We start from the raw sequence: 25,321 nt of genomic DNA, 5'->3' as shown, positions 1-25,321 counted from the left end.
CATATAAATTGCACACAAAACAAACTAAAAACAAACTTAGATAATACAATAAAAACACACTTAACAGAACACACTTATCTGTTAGCATGTTAGCATAATGTTGCTACGGAAGTAGAAAGCAGCGCTGTCAAAACCGCACCACGCAGTCCTGCCCTCTCCGTCAGTCTCTCTGAGAGGTGAAGGTACCATCGCAGTGAGATCCGCCAGCCTGTTTGCTGTCAATATGGCGCGTGTTGAGACAACATCCAACAGGCCCTACCACCTGGTTATCTTCGGAGCCTCTGGGTTTACGGGGCAGTTTGTCGTGGAGGAGGTGGCGCGGACGATGTGCGAGGGTCCGAAAGGGAACCTGAAGTGGGCCGTGGCGGGCAGGAGCAAGCAGAAGCTGGAAAAAGTTCTGGAGCAGGCCGCCGGAGTCCTCAGTATGTATTTAAACAATCCTATTAGTTGTGCCGGATTGTTTCTAGAACTGACGGTCCTGCAACAGGGATAGCTTCTAAATTATTCTGTTCAACTGAGACAATGTAATATGCAAGGATATTGTATTTGGTAAGACTGCACATTTTATCTGATATTTCAAGAATATTTTATTTCTGAAGCAAAGGGGAATTGCTTAACTCCTACTCAGGATGACTAATCTATATAAATTGCGCTCGCTGATAGTGATACGTTTAACACGAGGTACAAAGTACAAGCGAGGTTTGCAACAAAAAGGGAACCATTTAATTTACTCTATTGTTATTTCTAAGGCTCGCAACTGATTCATTCAAGTAATTGATTTATCTATTTGAAAATTGCAACAACAAAAAAGCCTCAATTATCTCAATTATCCAATTAGAGTCCATTTTCTGTTTCATCATAGTCCAGATATTTAGTTAAGTACACGAAACAAAGAAAACTGGAAATTATTCTTTTTGAAAAACTGTATCTAGTAAAGCGTTTGCCTTTCACTCAATAAATAACTTAAATGATTGATGAATTTTGAAAAACGTTAATTTTCTTTTGATTAACTAATTGATTGCTTGGTGCGTAATTTCAGCTCTTACAAGAAAATATATAATTCCCGTCATTGCAATGACGTGAATTATATATTTAGTATGCCAGTCATTTTCCAGTTTGATCATTTCTATCCATGCAACACTCTAAACATGGAAAATGAAGTTGACCACGAGTTCAAGAGGATTAGATAGTTATTCTGTTGTCTCCTCAGGGATTGTACAACAGCTGATGGAACAAATCTGCTCCTGTACATTTTCCCTCCATGACGACACACACACACACAGCTTGACAAGTCATTCCGTTAACACTGATGAAAACTTTGTCTTTTCTCCCAAAGATAGCAACGTTACAGTGGTACATAAAACCGCTTTTATAGTTGTTGCAAGTCCTTTGTTTTATTTTTTTTAGGCCACTTATGTTTGCCAAATAATGTACAATTGAACAGTTACAGGTTTGAAACAAACGACACATTTCATCCAAAACAGGGCTACTCCTTTTATTTTGTTTACAAATTTTCCCACCTGGAAATCATAACTATTTTTATTTATGAGGGCTATGATAGAAACTGAGACTTGTAAAGCAAACATTTGGTTCTTTATATGCAATAGCACTTAAGAACCTATCCTTACTGTGTGTTTGTGTGTGTCGTCTACGTGTGTTTGCAGGTAAGCCCGAGCTCAGGTCAGAGGTGGACATCATCGTGGCAGATGTAGAGGAACCAGACTCCCTTGCAGCCATGTGCAAACAGGCTGTAATTGTTCTCAACTGTGTGGGGCCTGTAAGTGAACGCCTGTGATTGTTCTTCTTCAACACACAGAACCTGCTCCGTCACATGACACAAACCATTTATTTCTCACAACATTGGCATTTTAGCGTCTCCCTTTCTCATCAGTGTAGCTCAACATGTCTCACTCTCGCTCTCTCACTCTCGCTCTCTCACTCTCGCTCTCAGATGCACACACACAGAGAGAGAGAGCAGCCATCATTTACACAATCAGGGCCACTGACTTACAGGGCACAATAAGTCGTATTGTATGAAAGTCAGAATGAAAAGAGGGTTTCCAGAATAGCTTTGCGTCCTGTGCATCATTCGGGATCTTGTTTCAAACCAAATTCTCCCACTACTGTATCACACAGCAGCACTTTGCCAGCTTGGTTAAAACTCAGGCACAAAGTTGAAGTAACAAAAAATTGGACCGTATTGTCGTTCTTTTCAGTGTCAGTGTTTTTGTATTGACAATTCAAAGCCGTGGATGTAATAATTATGATACATTTATGACGGTATTCTGTAAACCACACGGTTTTCATAAGAGTCTAAGGAAGAGGAACACCGCTTGTTAAATAGAGAGAATGTACCGTGCTCTGCAAGTTGGTGTGTGTAGTAATACTGGAATCAGCTGTGTACCAACAATCCACCAAATGACACAAACAGAAAGCCGACTCATAAGTATCGCATGAGTCATTTGACCTACATGTGAAATTGAACATGAATATATTAAACATATGACTGCACAATGAACAACTTCACATGATTTGCCTAGAGAGCTACATTCTGCAGCAGTGTTTGTGTGGAAAGACAGTAAGGGATAATTTCTTATTGCAGCACTGTAAATGTCAGGATGCCTCTATGGATCGAGATCAGTTGGGGGGGATATGGTGAGCATAGATACTGGCAGGTATCTATGGTTTTGCATTGTCATAGTTTCTTCACCAAACGGGCCTCATACAACCTTCACACTCACATTGTACTGACAAAAAGATAGAGGGCCTTGAGGGGTCCAGTGTCCACAGTGATATGCAAGACAATAAATTGGGTTTGACTGTTTTATGACATGGTTACCCAATACATTGTAGATTAAAACTGAGATTGAGAAATGCTTCTTTACATTCTTGTTATGCCGGTTTCACTGAATGCATTGCTTCTCTGACATCAGATATGTGCTTCATAAACGTATAGGCAAATAAATCAAGGGCTAATCAAGTTTTGCAGGTTTTCTTCACCCGAAATAAGTGTCTTTTTCCTGTGTATGTGTGGAGACGTGTTAATCTAGAAGCTCTCTCGACCAACATGAACTATAGTTGATCAACCATCAACCAAGAGAAAGGAGGAGAAAGTGGATCGGTGCATTAATCCGTGTGTATTTGTGTGTGTGTGTGTGTGTGTGTAGTACAGGTTCTTTGGCGAGCCAGTGGTCAAAGCCTGTGTGGAGAATGGAGCTCACCACATTGACATCAGTGGAGAGCCACAGGTATGCTCATAGTGCTGTGTGCACAACATCAAGCTGTACATACTGGAAGGTCATTATACGTAGGAAGGCAACTATCGACTATTTCAGTAATTGAGTGTTCTATTGTTTATTCCATAGATTTATTGACTGAAATACACTTTTGCTTTTATTTTAAAGAGAAATGGTAAACAAAGAAAAAAAACTGGTCTCTCAAAATGAACAACTGATTGGTTTTCATAGAACAATCTAAATTGTAATTGTTGTAAAACACCCATGTATGGGGTTTCTATTGGCGCTTTTACACATTTGTGGATGTTTCTGTCTGGATTCAGTTTCTGGAGAGCATGCAGTTGAACTACAGCAGCCAGGCAGCTGACAAAGGTGTGTACATCATAGGCAGCTGTGGATTCGACTCAATACCTGCGGACATGGGAGTCCTCTACACCAAGGACCAGTTCAAGGGTACGTTCATATTGAAACCCATAAATGCACATTAAAAAGAACGCCCCCACCCCATCTGAGATGGATATGCAGCGGTCCACACGTTCTCTTTTTGCTGCTATTGATGATTTAATTAATTGTCACATTAGCCTCTGCCAAAACATGATGTGTGTGTGTATATGTGTTCAACCACAGGAACGCTGACTGCAGTGGAGAGCTTCCTGACTGTCGGCTCAGGCGATGATGTATGTAACTACATTACCCATAAATCCAACCAATGACTCTCATCTTCCTCGTCTTTCTCATTTTTGTACACTCTTATATTTACGTGTTATTTAATTTGTGTTCTCCTTATATCAAATGTGACTTGTTTTCTTTGTTTGTTTTCCTCCTTTTTATGCTCTCTCTTCTCTCCACGTTTTCTCCCTTTTGTATGCGTTTGTGTCTTTGTCTTCCTCTATCAGGGCGGATGTATCCACGATGGCACGTGGCAGTCGGCTATCTACGGTTTTTCCGACAGCCAGAAGCTCCAGAGTCTCAGGAGGAAGTTTAATCACAAACCTCTCCCTACTGTTGGCTCTAAGCTTAAACGCAGGTACGTAGAGTAGGAAATGCAAATTTTACGTTTTCTTCATGGCACTTACACAGCCAGTTTGTCAAAGTTGGTAAATCAATGGTAGTAGTACATGGTATGTTTCCAATCGAACATAAATGTAGGCTAATCTAAACATTTAAAAAAAAAAACTTTTGGAGCCAGTATGTCGTTACTGGAGACCTTTGCTGTATCTTACGCCACCATGAAAGGATAGGTTCCCAATGTTTCAAGTATTTCTTAAAACACTAGTACTGAAACACAAAGGGGAGATTTTATACTGGAAAGACTGTAGCTTTGGAAGATACCCTCTTGATTTGGAAGCACAGACTGTTGGGGCAATACAGAGATCAATATTTGAGTGTTTATAAAATACATTAGCAACATCAGCCAATATTATTTTCAAAATGGATGTATAGGATAAAGAAATATCTATCTATAGAAGAGTCAAATATATGCATTGAGCAGGAAACCTTTCAGTTGGAAAAACAAAGTTGCCAGTGCTCTGCAGTGGACAAACTATAAAGCCACACTGTTTTTAAAGGGCCTCAAACATATCTTTGGTATTTTGGTTACAATCTGTCGTTAGTTGTCAGCCTGACCTTTACGCTGATAACAATATCATTGGTGGATAATATGTTTTGTGTCAGCGTTCAATCCCACCATCCTTCAGTCCACACAAGAGCATGTTCTAAAGTTGGACTAAGTTTTAATGCTGTTGAAGGTATCGTGTTTTCTCAAAGTGTATTTCTTTGTGTGTATTTATAGGGGATCCTTGTTCTTCAGTAATGAGATCCAGCAATATACGGTGCCGTTCATGGGCTCCGATCCCTCTGTTGTAAAGAGATCTCAGCGCTTTCTGGTGGAGGAACATCAGGCCAAACCGGTCAGCCTTTATTTTCTGTGTTTTCTTGACACAATATTCATCTAATGATTTACTTGTAAAAGAATAATTATTGTAAAGAAGTCATTGGAGACTCATGGATTTCAGTTTAGGTTTAACAGATGGGACCAATTAGGATTTTAGGATTTTCCAACCATATGTATGTGGAAAAGTTGGGATTAGTGACTAACATCCTGCTATCTTGTTTTTAAAAATATATATATTTTAATTGTATAGACCATAGACTATATGAAATAGGTTTGGACAGGACATTTTGATCAGAGATGATGTCCAATGTCTTTGGACAGTTTATGACTAATACAAAGAAAATCCTCTCCACCTATTCGTCTCAATAGCATTAGTTTTTATTTGCGATCTTAAGAGTCATCGCGGTGTGAAGGCACACTACCTCAACCGTCTTGTTTTCAGGTTAAGATGACACCAAACTCGGTAAAGTGTGTTTATTACTGCCTCTGCTATGTTTGTCGAGCATTAAATAAAACTTGTATTTATTTCAGGTTCAGTATGGAGCGTATGCAGGAATAGGAGGTATTGGCAACATCATCAAGCTGATGTTCGCTGGCATGATGTTCTGGGTCTTAGTCAAGTTCAGTTTTGGACGCAATCTACTCATCAAGGTAAACAAAGATGGCATGAGCTGACTACAACTAAATACTCTACGATTGAAACTTAAAAGTCAAGTACACATACTGTGTGCTGGGAAATGTTTAGATGCTTATATCTGTCTGTCGTTTTGTTCCCTTCTCAGCACCCAGAGTTCTTCTCCTTTGGACTTTTCTCCAAGGCCGGACCAACTAGAAAGCAGGTAAAGTGCTGACCAGAAAATAAGGTTTATACACAAGGAAAATCTTTTGTGGTTTGGTTCATACACAAATGCATTTAGTTTGTATAGTAACGTATGCTAAAGAGAAGATGCTCTGTATTGTGATATGTGTGTCCATGTTTGTATTAGATGGAGGAGTCATCCTTCCAGTTTGCTTTCTATGGAGAGGGCTACACAGAAGGACAGGACCCCTCCCAGGGAAAACCTAACGGGAAGATCTGCACACTGGTTCAGGGACCAGGTAACTGGAAATCTTAGTAGCAGTTTGGCTTGAAATATTTTAAACTCTAAAATGTGAATATAAAGCAATAATATGAACATCAACTATGTTAGTTGTTTCTGATTAGGCTGCTTATTAAGCAAATCAGAACAGGTACCCAGTCTGACCTGTTCAACACCATCCTTGTTGTGTCTTATGGTTATTCTATTGTGTTTGTCCTATTACTCAGAGTGTGGATATGTGGCCACGCCCATCGCCATGGTACAGGCTGCTCTGACGATCCTCAACGAACCCACAGCCTTACCCAAGACGTAAGTTGTCGCACCCCAAATCCACTGCCTGACCTGGATATGGCTTTACACCCAAATACAAACGCAGCACACAACATGAACTACTTAAGGAACAGTGTGTAGCATTTGGGGGGAGCAGGTCCTCTTCACTGCCATGTTTCTACAAAGTTAATATAATAACGTGTGTTTAATCTTTGTCTTTGTTGTTTTCTTTTGTTTTAAGTTCGATCTTTAATAGAGTAATGTGGGTTTCTTAACCCTAAATTAAATGGATTTATGTCATACTAACAGAAAAACTTGCTTGCATATATTTTTATATAAATCCATGTACAATATTTTTACACTTGAATAGACGATAATCAAATACAAAGACAGCTATTTAACAATATGTTCGGTAGTAGTTGCATTATTAGTGTTACAGTTACAACCGGCCCTTTGCATGATGCTGATGTGACCCGGACTGAAAATTAGGTTGACACCCCTGGTCTAGTGTATAAACATCCATGTAATCTAAGAATGTTTTTTTTTTATCCTTCATTTCCAGGGGAGGAGTTTATACTCCAGGAGCTGCTTTTGCAAAAACCACACTGACGGACCGCCTCAACAAACACGGCATCAAATTTTCTGTCATCTAAAGTTTGTCCCCCCTCTGATGCCGTACTCCAGGTTTTCTCAGCACTTACTAAAATGCATAATAATAACTGGGAAATGGTTGTTGTTGTATCACAAGCACCTTGACTAGAAATGGAGTGCACTTTCAGATCAAGTTCTAACACTATTTTTGGTGGTACTTTCTGCATTTATCTTTTTCATTTAGTCAGAAACTTTCTATTCTTCTTTTGGCTTGAATGTACTATTACCCCTCTGCTTGCAAGACAAATGGCACAGCTGCAGCAGTATTTTCTAGCCAAGGACAGTAAAAGAATAGATTTGTGTGAATGGGTTTAACATGGTCGTCCACGAACATGATGATTTCTAGCGACGGGAGGATTTTGTCCACGTTCACTTTATGTAGTTGTTAATCAAATTTGTACTTAAGTGAACAGAAATGGATTATTACCAGTTACTCTCTACCACTGTACACTACCAGGCGGTAAGAGAGAAAACATGTACCAAACATTTCAATACCAAAGATTGGTTTGTAACATTTTGTGCAGACAAAAATTCAATTTAGATCTAACGGTGTATTCATAAAATTATACTATATCCACATCCCCTGGATAAAAAAAATAGTCCCTCAGTTGCAACACCTTCATGTTGTAGTCAATAGGGCATTGACCTGCACAGGATGCCCCATTATTTAATAGCAACAGTATGGCAGGCTCATAGAATAAAATGTAAAGATCCTGGACAATATTTTCCATGGCCGGATTGAGGATTAGTAAAGTAGGTTGAATCAGTGTTTGAGATGTAGCAAACTGTAATGAAAGTGTCAGCTGTAAAATGTAACTTCTAGAATCTTTCCAAGTGTTGACCTTTTTAACATACAGTAGCTTCATATGCATAAGTACACTAAGTGTGTGTGTGTGTGGGTGGGTGCACAAGCTTGTCTTTCCTGGCCTGTTTGCTAAAAATCGTGAAAGCTTTGTTTTTGATAGTTAAAAGTTTGACTATCACACAATTATTCTGCTTTCTTTGAGCCTTGTCAGAAAATGCATCCAGTTCGTGCACAAAACAGCATGAGTTACTCCATGAGACGGAGAGATCCCAGCTGCTGTTTTGTTTGGTGTGTGGAACGTTTGAAGAAGCTTGTCGCTCCTGTGGACTGGAATTGTCTTATCCACACAGTGATAATGTTGATGTCCGTGCTTGTTTTTCATGTTTGAGCATTATGCGCATGAGACAAATGTTTGGGGTTTTGTTTTTGTGTGCTTTGCATTGGACTCGTAAATAAAACCAACTCTGCGAAGAGAAAGAAGTCTTTTGTCTTTCATCTTTAAAAGCTTTTCAGAACTTGTGTTTTACATTTAATGTAAAGTCTTTGCTGCTTCCATAGCCTCTGGGTTGAGTCATGAACCATGCCGTCTCTGATTAAGAGTTCCACCTTTCCCCATGTCTCATTTCCTGTCATTGTTCTGTCAACTCTATAATAAAAGGCATAACCATGCCAGAGAGCGCTGACCTGAAGGTTAGTCAGAAATATCTTTTTAATGTATTGTAGACGGACAGTAAAACCAACCAAGTGTTAGATTGTTGTTGTTTTTTTACATAAATGCATATCTGGGGAGAAATGCAGTTGAAAGACTGTCCATGGAAATGGTATCTTTACTGGGGTGCACATGGTGTTTGTGAAACGAGGACAAATCCCAACACGGGGTTCACCAGTGATAATTTGCCTTCATAATGGGATCATGATATGATTTTGTGGTTGTGAAATCCTGTGTCAACGAAAAGCTGTGTGTCTCGCTTAATTTCATGGATTTAAGTGTTTTGTTTAAATAGTGTATGTAATAGAATAAATGTAGTTCGTCAAAGGAAATATTCTCATGCGCATATGACCTAAATAAGATATTGGTTCATAATGCTCTACAAATCTCTTAACCTGAAAGAGCTGACCAGGGCCCTATTTCTCGTACCTGGCTAAACAAAGTCAAGCAAATGTCCTAATCTCCAGCTTTAATTAGCGAGATGATTGACATCAGGCTATCTGGGTTTCTTCACGGCTGATCCGCGCTGAAACGGTCTCGTTAATTCTAGCCAGACGTCAGTCATCTGGATAAATGCGCGCGCCCGCTCCTCTTCAGAAGGGATAATAATGGAGCACTGACACCACGATGTTCTAACAGTACAATGGCAAATAAACTCAGAGGAACCTCTTTTTATTTCTCTGAGAAGCAGGAGATGATCATGAAGGCATATGAGGAAGTCAATACCGTAGTCATTCACAGCAAACGCGTTGCGAATATTCCAACGTTTTTGCAACGTTGTTGCCGTGAACGCAACTTTAACAGCGACCCCGCTGCGAGACATAAGCGTCGCAAATATATCAGACAAGTTAAATGCGTCAGTGTTGAGAAAATGTATCGGCTAATTTGAAGTGCTTCATCACCCAAATCAATCAGATTATATTTACGAATAAATATATACTTATGAGGATATATGTACTGTATGCACGTATGAATCATGTACTATATATGTGTATATGAGTTTGAATATGTGTATGGGTGGATCAGTATGTATGTATTATTCATAATCAGAAATTCAATCAATTGAAGCAGTGAAAATAAATTATGTGTGATTCTCTGTATTCTCATCACGATCACCTTAATCATGTTCTACAATAATGATATGTATAGTGTACTGATAGCACTATCATATAATTATGAGTGCTTTCAACACATCCATAAGTTTCTTAAGAGCTAAATAAACTTAAGAACAGCGGCATGCAGCGGCTGATAGTCAGTGTCTGAGACGGGCGATCAGCTGCGCCTGTGGTGATCAATGTCCGCGGCTCGAGAAGCTCTCGTAAATAAATTATTTCTTGCCGGCAAAATCTATATCGCCGCGTACAGGAAGTCATGATGAGGTAAAGGATGGATCCTGGCGATCTGAATGAACTCTCTCCCTATAAAAAAATAATATAACTAATATCGCTCCTTCATCAATGAGGAAGGGAGCTGCCTTTTTTGTCCGGTGGGAGTGTCCATCTTATCCAGTGAATTTCAGTAAGCCTGCCCGGGAGCAGGTTTAAATTTTTGGATGTGTTGCTATGGTGATTTATCTAAGCTTGCTTCGAGAAACCGAGAAAGCCTGACCTACGTCATCTTATCCTGACAATTAGCCCGCTAACTCAGTAAGCCAGGTAGAGAAATAGGGCCCTGCAGTGGTTTCCTTGGTGTCAGCTGCTAAAACCAATTGAGTTGTATAGACCATTTCAAAATGCATTTCCTGTGGCATTCAAGGAATATATTTAATAAATGACATCAGCTGACGGGACGTAAACATGGAACCAAGCTGTTGTGTAGCAATGCAATTCTGTAGAAAAAGGTCTACATAAAGTCAAAAATTTTATTGGATAAGCCATCACCTTATTTTCAAAACATTAAGTATTAGCAAGTGAACTTGGGTGTAAATAACCTTCAACATGACGGAAGTAGAATCTAAATACAACTTCAAATATTTATTCATAAAAATAGTTCTCTCCTGTACAAAACAGACAGCAAATTGTTAACTATTAAAATAAAATGTAGGAGGGGGAATTATTTTTCCCTACACTTTTTCTTGGCAGTGTCCTTTATTAAACAAATGTGTACCATTGGTTGGCTCGTACATTATGCTCCAGCTCTCACACACACTTATATACAGTATGTAAACGGTGTTGTCTGACAAGCAGTGGTCATCGACCATAAGGAGACATACTTGCCCTCATGGCTTTATGTAACCATCTACTTCACAAGTCAACTCCGCTCCTCTCCTGCTGGACAATATCTTTGACAATTGCTTTCAAAGTAACATTGTACTTTGTTTGCGGTTTGATCCACCGCTCATTCTGCATAGTTTGTTGTTCATATGGTGTCTTGGTTCAGCAGCTGATAAGTGTAGATGACATCTTCATAGTGGTATTTCTCTGTTATTGCCATGATGGAGTCATTGCACCTGATTCTACTCAAAATCTGCAACACTTCAACAACAGAAGACCTACAGGAGACAGGGGCACACAAGAGTGGATTAGAAAGTTGTGTGTTGTTATAAATGCATGATGGAAAGTAATTCAATCGGCATGACGTTATTAAGACAACCACTACAATTTATTACATTTTGTCACTTGTGTCACTGAAGCCGCAGATGTCATATGATAGGGCAAGAGGGAGTCAACTGCGTCATCATGTAACCACAAACACACAGGCTTTTTGAATAAATGAAAGTATCAAAAGAAGGATTATGGATTTTAGCAGACACTAAGCGGTTTAAAAAGGTAAACTTAATGACATGATACATTAATAAATATGAGTCTTTTTCCCCAAATTGATTTTTTTCACTTCCTAATGGAAACACGTGTTGTTTTTATTACCTGGTGTTTGGATCTTCAGGAGGCTGCTGTTTGCAGATGGTATGAACTTCCTGAACAAGATGGTTTCTGAAATTCTGGAGCTGAGGCAAACATGCATTCTCTCCTTTGAACCAAGAGAGCGGCAGACTATCCCCTATCTGTTGACAGAAAGACATAAGTAGTGGGAGGTTAAGCAAAGACAACAGACAACCAGATCATTATCAAGATCAAGTGTAGAGACAAGTGCACAGACACCAAAAATACACTCATTCCAAATAAAAAATGTAAACACCTTTCTGCATGCATGTACAGCACTGTTGTACAGCGTCTGACTGCACAAGGTGATCATCAGGTATCGGTTCAGCAGTTTGTCCAACATCACTTCCTTCAAAGCAGACTCAGGAAGCAGAAAATCCCATTTTTCCATGTTACCTAGTAGCTAATATAGACACAAAACAATGATTAACAAACAATATAAAGCACACAAGTCTTCAAAAAGAAAATGTATCTGGGAGAGAGCAGTACTTTTACAGCTGTCCAGAACTGTTGATCCCTGAAGCGACACTGAGGAGACAGTCTGTCTTCTAGGAACCTGAAAAGAAAAACAAACAGCATGTATAATAGATTTTAAAGACCACAGAACATTATAAAGTAATGTGACCTGGGGTCTCGTTTATAAAACAGTGCGTAGGAACCCAACTAAATGTTTGCTTACATTCAAAAAGGAGGAAATACACATTAAATTTATAAAACCTTGCGTATAATTTCCTTTTATAAATTCCAAATCAACCTGTAAATGTGCGTAGCTGGTCCGGCCCACTACACACCCACATTCAAACATAAATGGTCAATGCAAAGCACCTTGTAACTGTTGTCACTACGTTAGTTTAATATTTTGAAACGGTTTTCCATTTTCGTTTATTTTGTATTTGTATATAGCATCACTGGGTGACTGCAGAAAAGACTTTTATTTTGAAGCATCAGCTGAGCTGCGAGGTAGAGCTCAAGGGGTTTTCTAGGGGTACCTGAGCACACCATACCGGTGTGCTCACTGTGCTGTGAAGTCCCGGTAGCGTCACGCGCTTCTCACGCCGGCTAACACAGACATCGCAGCAAGGTGCAGATAACTATGAATGTGAAGGACGGTAATGGAGGTTCGGAGGATTTCCTTTTTTTGAGCATGCAGCCAACGAGGTATTGTGTCCGTTTGTTGCGTGCTTGTACTATGTTTGTTGTCGATGCTGTGTTTGCTGACTGGTGTGTTTAGATGCCTTGTATTGCATAGTTTTCACGGTTCGAGGTGGAGACGAAGATTTCATTAAAAACCCGTAAACGGAAACCAGTTGCTGTCTGACTGTGCTTGGGAGGGAGTCACACACCTTATGAATGTTGATGCATAAAAATACGCTGGCTGATCAGTGGGTCTTTACAGTGAGTCATGGCAATTACCAAGAGGAAGAACACTCGTTCACTCCTAATTCTTTCATTTACGCAGTCTTCAGAGTATATATCGTGCAACATTACACTCCAACTATCTGCATCGCCAATTTCCTGTCTCCAAAATGTTCGTACGCATGGGTCAGAGTTTCTGTACAGGTGCGCACATTATCAAGCAGTCAAATTTGTTTTTATAGACCACAATTTAAGCATGGGAAGTGGCGTACGCCTCTTTCAGGCCCCGTTTTGTGCGTACGCAACAGTTTTAAATGAGGCCGTTGACCTTTAAAAAATACATCAGAGTTAAAGGTTATTAATTGACAATTTAATCTCATGATTAAGCAGAAACAATATCTTGTGTTTGAGTCTATACTGTATAATGGGAAGAGAGACTTCTTCGTCGTAAACAAGGAAAACAAGTGTAAGAATATGGGCTATTGGATCGAGAAATGTCCTCAACAAGGATGACATAAGGGGGAAATCACACTGACTTTCTCATTGTTTGTCATTCAAATAATCACTTAATGTATAAACTGAAAGAGGCAAGGAAAGATACTGACTTTTTGGGGTACAGAGGGATGAAGACATCTTCATCTACACAGCTCCTCAGTCGTCTGATCAAAGCCTCTTTGAACGCCTGCATGGGACATGAATACACATCGTTAACACAAACGTGTTCATACTGTGTATTTTGACACATTTATATTGTGTGTATGTGTATATATATATATATATATATATATATATATATATATATATAGTACGTTTTTTAAATATTGTGTCTTAATTGTTACAATCACTGTAGAGCTAAGGAGAGTAACTTAGGCTGACGCTGTTGATCACTGCTACACAGCACGTTTTCATTTTACCTCCTTAATTACAAAAAAGTTTGCCGTCTCTTTGCCTTGGATCTGACACGCAACATCTCCGTTCTCCATATGCCTGCTGGCCAAAAGTTTGCTCTGCGCCCCATACAAGTAGTTAACGTTATGGAAATGATTTTAATTAAGATATTAAAGATAAGATAAAAAATGTTAAACGGAATACCATGCTGTGATATTGTCGCACCAAGCAGACACAGGGACCTTTATAAAGGAGCCGTGGTTTGAATAGAGGAGACATTGCTATTAAATGTATTATATTTCAAATAAAATGACCAAACTCTTATTACTGTTTATGCACGTAACTAAAGGTTTTGCAGGTCTTGCAGAAAGCTTAAAGGTTCCACTATTACAATGCTCAGTCAGATACTAACCCATGACACCTCCCCTTGACGATCGGATTGATCTCGAGTAACCATGATTAGACTACAAGGAAATAGCAACCATCTCCCATCCCTATTTCAATGGCTACAGTAGCAAAGCAGAATGATTTCTGTGTTGACAATTATGTGTCAGTGTTTACTTTACCTTGACCGTTTTACTTTGCTCTCCTTCGAAGATGGAATAGTCCTCCTTCAGGCTGTGACAAACATTAGATAGACAGACCGACTGATGGCGGGACATGGGATCCCACACCAGCTCCACATAGGCTGAGCAAAAACAGAGCCAAAAAAAGAGGTGATGTTTCTGTCGTTTGACACATTTATGATATAAAACAAACGGTCAAGGATAGCATGTTGAGGTATTGTTAAAACATGATAAATCCCTCTGAAGAACTGTATGCCAGCTTGCTTTTAAGTGTGGAGACACACCCTGAGCTATAAATTGTTATAGCTCCAAGGCACTTACACCTTCAAACAGCCTTCATCAATTGCTACGTCCACTTTTTCTTCTTTGAACATATTGACTCAACTTTGAAGCAACTTATTGAGTTGTGGATAAGTTTGTTTGTGAAAGAAAAGTCACATAGCGAAAAAGTCACTCATAAGTGAGTGAGGGAGTGAGTTACCTGTTATTTTGGGTAGGACAGTCTTTTCTATGACATTAGACAGTGTCTGTCTGTCTGTGTGCTCTAGCTCCTCGTGGCCATGGCCATGACAAAAGGTCTCAACAGCTGTGAACCACGGGAGGTTTTCAAAGTCCCCACAATCGTTCTGAAACATACAAATTACATTGGACACATAACATTATAAGTTGTGTTATGGCATCTGTGTGTCTGTATGAGTTAGGCTGTGTGTATGTGTCCACAATGTACCTTTAAAGGATTCCAGGCCAGTAAGTTATGTCTGATGATGGGGTTCAACAACTTGGGCAGACAGAGAGAGATGTAGGCATTGTGGTAAGTATCAGAGTAAGATCCTCGCCATTCTTCAAAACGGGACAGAATCTTCTTAACGTCGCAGAAGTCATTCTGGACATCAGAAAACACTGCCTGGGCTCTCAACAGGATATCAGCTGGAGGGAGCAGAGAGGGACAGAAAGCGGACAGACAAAAACAAACAAGCGATTACTTTAATTCAGCTTGGACTTTCTTCTACTTAGAATTTTCTGCAATTGTAAAAAGAAAAAGTGAACAAAAGTGAGGAAAAAAAGGGAGACAAAAAAGATGCACGATGTAGAGTACAGAATTATATTGCAGCTGGGCTGAAGTTTACTGTATCGCCCATTATAGTGCAGCGAACTAAAACCTGGGTCTATAGGTTGAAGCTTTTAGTTGAAGACCTCACCTATTGTCTTCTGCAGCTGCTTCTCCTCTTCGGCTGAGGGCTGTGTGTCTTCAGGCATGTCATCTTGTTCAGCTTCAACACCAGAGGCTACCTCGCTGCAACATGTCAGAAACATATCAAATCTGTGTTCATTTCGAAAATTAAGTATGGACTTACTTTTTCCCCCCCATGACGAAGATGATGGTGAGATTCAGTCCTGACACTGTGCTACTATCATGCATAATGTTTGCGGTTGGATGGGTGCGACTGACCCACGCATCCCAAATGAGCAGTCAGGAGGACTCAGAGGAGCATAGCTGCATTATTAATCATTCACTGCTTTTCATTATGTGATATAAGTTTGACTAAAATGACAAAGTTATTGGTTTTGGCTGAACTAGATGAAATGCTCAATATAATCTGGAGACTAAAAGGGACATTTAATTAAGAAAAGAAATAGCTGACAAAATTAAGAGATGAAACATTTTGACTAAAAGGTGCTTAAATTGCAATGACTTTTTGTCAATTAAAATGATACTAAAATTATGGTAAAGTAATAATAATTACCAAAATGTGACTACAAATTAAGAAGCATTTTTGTCTGAAGAATAAAACTAAGACTGAATCTAAAATAGCTGTCAAAATAAACACTGACAAACATATCTGTGCAAGGGCAGAGAGTAGAACATGTCACCTTGTACACCCCTCTCATTTTGTAAACCTTTCTAATTTACTACTACAGCAATCATGTTGTTTATGTATAGAATATATAAAATATATGAAAAAAAAGAAACAAACCATGACATGAAAACATTTGATCTTGAAAGACATTTGTATTACACTCACCCTTGAGTTTCTGTTCTATTGGTGGAGCTGCAACTCTGCTCATCTGTGTTATCTAAACAAAATTAAAATAAAAATGTATCTAAAAAAAATCAAGTCAATGTTGATCTTCCTTCTGTAAACTATTTTATAGACTTATGGTACAGATACATAAATGCATATATAAACACAGCGATGTTACTCACAGCTGAGCTGCTGCAGGCCTTCAGCCTGCTCCTTGATCCTTTGTTGTCTCTGTGCTAACATCACATCCATCTGGTCAGACAACAGAGAGTGCAACTCCAGTTCCAGTGAGTTGATCTCCATAACCTGTCGACAATCAACACATTATCCCCAGTTAGCATATTACCGTTATCCGTCTTCAGAAGGGAGGTATTTCTTCGGCTTGCAGTTGATCTCGACTGTTGTTGTAACTGTCTGATTATTGACAGAGAGTTATCACAATCAATTTATCATTAAACGTGGTATAAATACACACAATTATCACACAAGATACAATGATTACGATATGACAACCAGTCTATCAAACCGCTTGCCACCCAGGTCTAAAGACTAAAACCGCAACCTTTTCTCACAGACATTCGGCTATTTGTCGTACTGTTGACATTTAAGAAAGGTACAATTTAAAGTGTATGAATTATTTTTCATCTAGGCTATATGATATATATATATGAAGCTATATGTTATATGATAGGTAACAGCAGACAATAACTGAACAGATTTACTCATTTCTGACCTTCTCCCGTAGACACTCCACCAGGTTGTGGGTATAGATGGTCATGGCCCGGTAAAACTTCAGCTGTCTCTCTGAGGAACTTTCCTCCAGAGACTCTGCGGAGGTTTTAGCGCTCTCAACATCGCCCTCCATCCTCCTCAGCTCTGCCTGCCGCGCTCTGTGCACCTCCTTCAGAGAGTCTAGTCTAAAAAGAAATAAAGAAGAAAAATCAGAAAGCGGTGTAGTGGGAAGTAAGGAGGTCACAAGTATTTGTTTGATTACAACACATGTATTGTTTTACAATGTGGAATCACTTCAAAATGTATTGGGAAATAGTGTTACCTTTTTATTATTCAATTAAATATTACAATACTAAGGCATATCAGACCAATATTTCTTAAATTAATGTTATCTCTATAATGTCTTATGATGTGGTGCAACATTAAGACAAATAAAGCTAGTGGAAACTTACTTTCCAATGATCCTCTTCTTGACCATTGAGATACTAATGGAAGAAAGAGTTGGGATTTTGACTCCTGTTGATCTCTTCTTTTGTTGTCCTCTCTCTCGCCTGCTGCTGCTGCTGTAGCTGCTGGATTCACTGCCAGATGGGCTCTGAGGTGAAGAAAAATCAGGGTAAAGAATGTCACTGTTGCAGTACTGAGGGGAGCAGTTACACTAGCAGATGGCTTGAGTCTTCAGAAAGAGACTATTCTGCCATTGGAGAGCAGCCAATTGTACACAAAAATAGGACAAGAGTTCAATACAGAAAGAGTGAGACACAAACAAATGAGACTAGAAAGAGGGAGAACTTAACAGAAGACAATGATTAAGAAAAATGGGGGGGAAAAGTAAGAGGGCTGCCTCAATCTCTTCCTACCTGTCCTCCTGGCCGTCTCTTGACTCCCTTCTCAATTTGTGTCTCCTCCCAAAGTTCCTGCTCTTCTCCATCAGTTCCTGAGAGACTGCCATCACTTTCTCCTAAATTACACACAAACATACAAAATACTACCCTTCGTATTCCCACAATTTGGTGCAAAACAAGCAAGGGTTTTTAGACAGCCAGCATATCATGTCATTTTTCAAACAGCATACCATTTTAGTCTAATTACGTTGCGACTATAATTTTACAGTTGTACTATTTCACATGCTCGACGAAAAAGTGGTCACAAAATTCTAATTCCATGTTAAGATAGATATTTCAATACATTAATTTCTTCCTGCCTCTCATACCAAGTTTCTCTGCAATCCTCTCTCTAATGCTCTTCAGCCTTGGGGCGAACTCGATTCTTCGCTCATGATCATCTGGCTCATCATCATCATGAACTCTTTCCTCGTCATCTTCCCTGCTGTAGTGATCTGGGGTGCTACCAGCGGAGCTGTGTCCGTCTCTACCCAGGGAAATGAATTCTTTCTGGGCTCGAGTGGTGTGACGCTGCCGCCTGGCTGCCTTGATCTCTTTAGCATTAGGGATAACTACTGTAATGACAAATTGACAGACAATTAGGTCCAGGTATAGACAAGTAACATGCATGGTAGACAAACACAGATCCAACTGTTGACAAATCAGTCATAACAGAAAATTGTCTTAACACTGCAGGAAATTATAACAAAAGATGTGCACTGTATGTTTTTCTCAGTAGCAATAATAAGAAGACATTCAATGTGTACTGAAAATAAGAGGAATTACATTATTTTCATCTGGTATTCAATAAGTGCAAGAGAAATCAGTGACACATTCCATTATACTCTCAGAACAAGGTCTGATAACACCTCATTCAGCCCAATGATGAAGATATGTTGTATGTACAGCGGGTAAAATAAGTATTGAACCCGTCACCATTTTTCTCAGTAATTAATTCTCTAAAAGAGCTATTGACATGACATTTTCACCAGATGTCGTTAACAACCCAAGTAATGGATACATTCAAAGAAAATCAAACAAATACCTTCAGAACTTAAGTTATGTGTAATAAAATGGAATGACACAGGGAAAAAGTATTGCACTGAAATGTATTTAATATTTGGTACAAAAGCCTTTGTTGGTTCAAGACGCCTCCTGTTTGGAGAAACTAGTCGCATGCATTGTTCAGGTGTGATTTTGGCTCATTTTTCCACACAAACAGTCTTCAAATCTTTAAGCTTCTGTGGGAACTCTGCTCTTTAGTTCTTTCATTGATGTTCTCTTGGATTCCAATCAGCTGATTGCCTGGGCCATTCTAGCAGCTTTATTTTCTTTCTCGGAAACCAGTTGAGAGTTTCCTTGGCCGTGTGTTTGGGATCAGTGTCTTGCTGAGATGTCGACCCTCGTTTCATCTTCATCATCCTGCTGGATGGAAGCAGATTTTTATCAAAGAATGTCTCGGTACATTTTTCCATTCATCCTTCCTTCAATAATATGAAGTTTGCCAGAGCCGTATGCTGAACAACAGCCCCACCCCAAGATGCTCCCACCTCCAGACTTCACTGCTGGTTTGGTGTTTTTGGGGTGATGTGCAGTGCCCTTTGACCTCCAAACATGATGTATTAGGACATCCAAAGAGTTCCATTGTGGTCTCTTCTGACCAGACTATATCCTCCCAGTATTTTGAGTATTTCAACGAGCTTCAACATGCTTTTTCTTCAGCAATGGAGTCTTGGTGGTGAGTGTGCATACAGGCCACGGCGGTTGATGCATTACTTATTATTTTCTTTGAAACAATTGTACCTGCTAATTCCAGGTCTTTCTGGAGCTTTCCAAAAGTAGTTCTTGGCTCTTGGACAACTCTTCTGATAATTATCACTCCTCTGTCAGAAATTTAGCGAGGAGCACCTGGTCGTAGACTGGTTTATGGTGAAATTATGTTCTTTCCACATCCGGATTATGGCCCCAACAATGCTCAATGGAACATTCAGACGTTTACAAATCCTTCTGTAACTTATGTCATCAGTATGTTTGCAACAATATGGTTGAATCCAAGAACAAATCTATGGAAAAAGCTAAAGATCAGAGTTCCCACGGAAACGTCAAGATTTGAAGACTGTTTGTGTTGAAGAATGGGCCTAAATCACACATAAGCAATGCATGCGACTAGTTTCTCATACAGGACACGTCTTGAAGCCTTCATTAACAATAAAGGCTTTTGAAAGAAGTATTAAATAAATGTCAGTCAGCGTGTTCAATACTTTTTCCCTGCGTCATTCCATTTTATTACACTTAACTTAATTTCTGAACATATTGTATGTATGGATCACTTGGGTTGTTACCGACATCTGGTGAAAATGTCATGTCAATAGCACCTTTAGAAATATATTTACTGAGAAAAATTGTGACATATTCAACACTTATTTTACCCGCTGTATGTCTACACTGGGAGGTGGGACGAGAATGACTATGTCAGAGTGGAGGGAGTATTGTAAAATGGATGTACAGTAATAATTGTTACAAGAAATCAATAAACAGGCTGCAGAAAAATGGAATAATGCAAATAGCAACATTTCTTAGTGTGTTTAATACAACCTAATGAAAATCCCTTCGGACCAAATATAATCTGAGTAGCTTTTTTTACCGCGTCGGTTCTGCCAGAACAACACTTCTGTCAAGTACGCCCACAAATACACATACTTGGTTTAGTAGCAGAGCAGCTGGAGTCTGAGGCTGAGGCATCTGAGAGAGAACTGAGATCACTGAGATCACTTTCATCATCATCATCATCATCATCATCATCATCATCATCATCATCATGGTGCATCGCGTGTGGTGAAGCCTGACTGTCATAATCTTGCCTAGCAGAAGCAGATGTTGCGACACCTCCACCTGCTGAGGCTGGGAGAGTAGAGGAGGGATGTATGGGTGAACAAATTCAAAATTATGATTGCCATATATTATCACATTATTATCTTGATAAATACTGAATTAAGATGAAAATCGTTTAATATTACTTTAATGACTAGGTTGTAGTTTGTAGGCTGACACTCATAAAACCTTTTCAACAGGTAAGGAGTTTTGTATAGGCACCTTTTCAAAATATATCTACTACCAAATCATAAATGGGTATTTGTCAAACATACCAAATCAATCTGTATGTCATCACTGTATACAACTGGTTAATCTGATTGGTATTATAATATGCAGTGAGTCTGCTCTCATTTACACAAATGATGTAGACAAAATATTAGAGACATTAGACACCAGACTGTATTATTGTCAGCTAGGCATACTTAAAAAGATGGCATCTGACATGTATTACGTGTGTATGTACTGTATTTTAACATAAGATCTGTGTATATAATGTGACATCTATAATAGTGACCTGCTACAGTGTCATGATGAGGCTGTCTAATATGAGCCAGTCAGACACCTACCTGTGCTTTGGCTGGTATTGGCAGATGAAGCATCCTTCCTCCTGACTTTGAACAGCACAGCTTTATCAGAGGGTTTCTTCAGTTTAAATGTTGGTTCCTCAGCTAAGACCGTAAAAACAAAATCAGGGATCCATGAGCACAGAATTGCAGCAGACTCCCCCAAATGACAGAGTGATGAAGAGGAACTTAACATCCTATGCAAACCATTCTGATTAAATGTATTGTGTCAATACTATCTATATACTTGTATACCTTATCAATATGACACAAAGCAATATATCAGAAGGCAAAAACAATATATGAATATTTATTTTGATTCTTACGTTGCGATAACGTTTGTTACCAGCTTTCGTTGAGTAAACGTCTGGCTGTGGTCCAATATTGACATAAAAACGGAATATTTACGCTTGTTTACCTTCTTTATCGTCAGAGAAACTGAAGAGGGTGTTTTTTTTCTTCTTAAACCCATCTTTGTCTTTGGGCTTCTCTCCTCTTTCTTCTGTCACTTCCGACGTCTCCGCGTCTTCTCCGTCCCTGCTGTCCGGCTTAGGAAGCGTCGTTTCCCGCTTGGAGCTGCAAGTAATGCCGCGGCCCTGGGCCAGTTTGGGCAGCGTATTTACCGCAGCAGGATCTGTTGTGTTTCCCTCTCCATCTCCTCTGCTCCTCTGCTCGTCCTCCTCGTCACTGGAGTTCTCTTTTCTCTGCCGAAAGTTCCTCCGGGGTTTCTTGTTGAACATTTTTGTTCTACTTGTTACATGGAGGCAGACTAACCAGGTTGCTGCTGCTCAGGCTAAACTGCGTTACGTTACGTGAAAAGCAGTTCGACGAAGTCGCAAAACTTAACGTAAAACAACCGCAATGCACTATGGGCTGTGTAGTTTGGACATATGGGACATATTGGACATATCTAGCTGCAAAGCTGTACAACTTTAATTTATTTTGACACTATTCCGACTTTAAACGGCCTTACCAGTCAACACATTTCACATAAGTAAACTGCAGTATAGATCCTTCTTTTGTTTTTTCTTTTGAAGACAGACGCAAAGCAAGGCAGGCGACCCGGAAGTACGAGTCTTTCAAAAATAAAAGCCAAAGCAATAGAAGGATTGTAGGCAAGTAACATAGTTTAATCAAAGTCATTTTCGTGTACAGAGTCATTGCTATTAGCACTCGTGTATTTTTCCAACTTATTGGACTGTAACTTGAGTAAACGCAGAGCAGAGTGTATATGAGGAGACGCAGAGTAAAGATGTTTACCCTTTCTACCAGTAGATGGCAGTATAATGGTAAATACACGTATACTGTCATCTACTGGCAGAAAGGGGAAACATCTTTACTCTGCGTCTCCTTATACATGATCTGCTCTGCTAACAGAGTGCTAACAGCAACAACTCTGCACACACACATTACTTTGATTAAACTATATTACGATATATTTTACGACTATATTACTGTGTTAATGCAACGATTAATTGAATCGTAATTATTGCTGTGTTCATGGATACATGAATATTAAACCGCCTGTAGTGAACTACTGTTGCTAACATGCTCCCATCGGCCCAGGTTTATTTATTTATACTGATGAATTGATTTTCTTCTTTTGTTACTTTGGTATGTGTTTGCATCATTGACTGTAAATCAAAATGTCTTGCCTAAAATCCTTCTATGGTCGTGGCTTTTATTTTGACAGACTCGTATTTCCGGTCACCTGTCCTGCTTTGCGTCTCTCTTCCAAAAAAAATAATAAAAGAAGGATTTGCAAAAAACGGGATTTCTGTATTTTCGACTAGATTATAAAACTAACGATCAGAACGTACACGGGCCATCTATCTATATATCTATCTATATATCTATATATCTGTATATATGTCCTTATATCGATACCATTTCAATATGACAAGGGTTAGAGCACTTTGTAGGTGAAGTGAAATCAGTCAGCAGAACTTCAAATGAGAGAAAAAAAGACTAGTTATAATGTTGCCTCCCCTCCTATCAGCATGTCCTCCTCCGGGTCTCTCTCCTCCCACTCGGTCAGACGTTAACAGCCACACAGCCACCGATCACTACTCGTCAGCCATGTTGTTGGTGTGACACACTGAGCTGTCAGCAACAGGTTCTACTCTGAGCCACAAGGCTGCTAAACTTGAACATTTCTACGACAATACTGCTTTCCTTGGTCAATAAACCTTCACGGTGTCCCGGGAAACCGCCCGGAAGTAGTGGACGACAACTTCGGGCTCCTCAGAAGCTCGGAAGTGGATGTTTTTCGGCCGTTGTGAGAGAGGTACGCCAGCGAAACTGCTTATCTAAGCAAGAGTGCAAGTTTAATATTGTTATGTTGGTGTTTCTGTGGATTTATTTTAGTTTTCGCATACGCGTTTGGACTACGTTACGTACAGTTTCGTCTGTTCATATTTTTTGTGAAGTCTGTCTTCTTTGATTCAGGAATAAATGGAAATCTATCTTTGAAGGTGGGGGGGTGCTAGTCAGCTGGTATGGGAGTTAGGTTCGCTAGCTAAGTTATGATTTCATTATGTGTTGGGTATCATCAATAACTACATACGGGGGGTTTATTGGTACCTCTGTAAAGTTTGTTGAGGCAGATCTGCAGGTCAGTCTCATATGTTTCCTCCTCGTTCAAACGAGTTGAGCAGGTTGCATTGCAGGAAGACAGGTCTGATGACAAGTGATCAGGGAATGTTACTCAGTTTATCGTCCATACAGATTGAGGTTCAAGTCAGTTTGAGATTGGGAATAAAGTCATCTGTGGTTCACAATAGAATAGCAGTGCTCAGTGTTTTTTAATTTTGATAATTGGACTGATTTTGGGTTGTCCCCTCTTGTTGTCTTAGGTTAATCAGAGCCACCAGTAAATAGGAATAACTTTTCACATCATCAAAATACAAGCAACCCCAAAAAGCACTGCTGTAGGAATCCACAATACTAATTATTTAATATGTATTTATTATTAAACTAATATTTTGTCTGTATTTGATCAAAAGCTTACTTACCATATTTGACCCTCAACGAGGCAAATTTACTAGCACCTCTCCCAATTACATTTTTTTTATCAAGTCCATGTGACAGCATTTAATTGGAAATTGAGCACAAATCACCTAATTGTAGAAGAACAAAACAAATGTAACTTTGCATCTTTGTACGCAGCATGCTTAAAAAGCAATCCTGTCATATGATGCCCAAAATGAAGGCATCATCGACATTAGCAGGTGTAATGCTGAAGTCCATTCTAATACAAATGTCATGGTGTCATTCCCTGACAATGAAAATGGTGTAGCCTTTTTCAATATACTTGCAACCATGGAGCACTTGTATGACAGAATTTCCTTGGAAAATAGAATTGGTTTCATGACACAGAGAGAATGGATGTTCCAGTACATTGTGCAGGATAATGATTCAGTTAGAAGGGCCTGCTTTGAGATACATGTTGAAAAGGCTGGAATGTCAGCTGCTCTGTTTAGAGAAGTTGATGCCACCAATATGGGGTTAGTATTATTATGTTTGCATTTGGTTGTTAAAGGATTGTGGTTGTGTATTATTGCTTTGACACATACAGTGATATATTTGCATTATGGCTGAGTAGAGATTGAAGGCTTGGCAAGCTGCTTTTATGCGGCGTCTTTGTCATTGCTGATAATGCAACAGCTTCCTTTACCTTTTCATAATTTTATTGCTGAACATGGTTTACGTTATTTTTCTCCACTTTTACTGTAATTCTGTTATTATTGCATGGCAAAGTAATACAAGCTGATCAACCTGGTTTTGATTTCCATGTTCACAAACTTACCATTGGTGGAATTATCCTCAAGGCAAGACGATTAATGCCTGCCAGATATAAGGTTGAACTCCTCCTTAATATCTTCCTCATTAACGCTTCAGTCAAGATGATA

General features: G+C 39.3%; 3 protein-coding genes across 3 annotated transcripts in view; 2 read left to right on the top strand and 1 right to left on the bottom strand.

The window, feature by feature from the left end:
• Window positions 1-223: 223 nt before the first annotated feature.
• LOC306735254 (saccharopine dehydrogenase-like oxidoreductase) lies at window positions 224-8,409 on the top strand (the record flags this gene model as incomplete). The annotated part of the gene is made up of 12 exons (XM_079216708.1): window positions 224-422; window positions 1,665-1,777; window positions 3,168-3,248; window positions 3,560-3,689; window positions 3,864-3,913; window positions 4,133-4,263; window positions 5,029-5,146; window positions 5,662-5,781; window positions 5,913-5,969; window positions 6,117-6,228; window positions 6,437-6,518; window positions 7,042-8,409. The coding sequence occupies 12 exons, from the start codon at window positions 224-226 to the stop codon at window positions 7,130-7,132; spliced, it is 1,284 nt and encodes a 427-aa protein (XP_079072834.1). The 3' UTR covers window positions 7,133-8,409.
• A 2,052-nt stretch (window positions 8,410-10,461) lies between these two features.
• Window positions 10,462-22,150, bottom strand: gcfc2 (GC-rich sequence DNA-binding factor 2; the record flags this gene model as incomplete). Its single annotated transcript, XM_079217089.1, has 18 exons — window positions 10,462-11,135; window positions 11,509-11,645; window positions 11,780-11,926; window positions 12,013-12,079; window positions 13,485-13,561; window positions 14,334-14,455; window positions 14,815-14,959; window positions 15,061-15,260; window positions 15,533-15,627; window positions 16,358-16,409; window positions 16,540-16,663; window positions 17,091-17,274; window positions 17,542-17,684; window positions 17,950-18,050; window positions 18,303-18,548; window positions 20,674-20,874; window positions 21,414-21,515; window positions 21,829-22,150. The coding sequence occupies 18 exons, from the start codon at window positions 22,148-22,150 to the stop codon at window positions 11,003-11,005; spliced, it is 2,598 nt and encodes an 865-aa protein (XP_079073215.1). The 3' UTR covers window positions 10,462-11,002.
• Window positions 22,151-23,585: 1,435 nt separating this feature from the next.
• The window catches only part of itsn2b (intersectin 2b), a 30,114-nt gene continuing 28,378 nt past the window's right edge, over window positions 23,586-25,321 (top strand). Inside the window, exon 1 of the mRNA XM_079217556.1 lies at window positions 23,586-23,697. The gene's annotated coding sequence lies outside the window, so the exon portion shown is untranslated. The remainder of the gene's footprint in view (window positions 23,698-25,321) is intronic.

This window comes from Taurulus bubalis (assembly GCF_910589615.1).
Source record: "Taurulus bubalis genome assembly, chromosome: 4".
Taxonomy (NCBI): domain Eukaryota; kingdom Metazoa; phylum Chordata; class Actinopteri; order Perciformes; family Cottidae; genus Taurulus; species Taurulus bubalis.
This window is presented reverse-complemented; position numbering and strand designations above follow the sequence as displayed.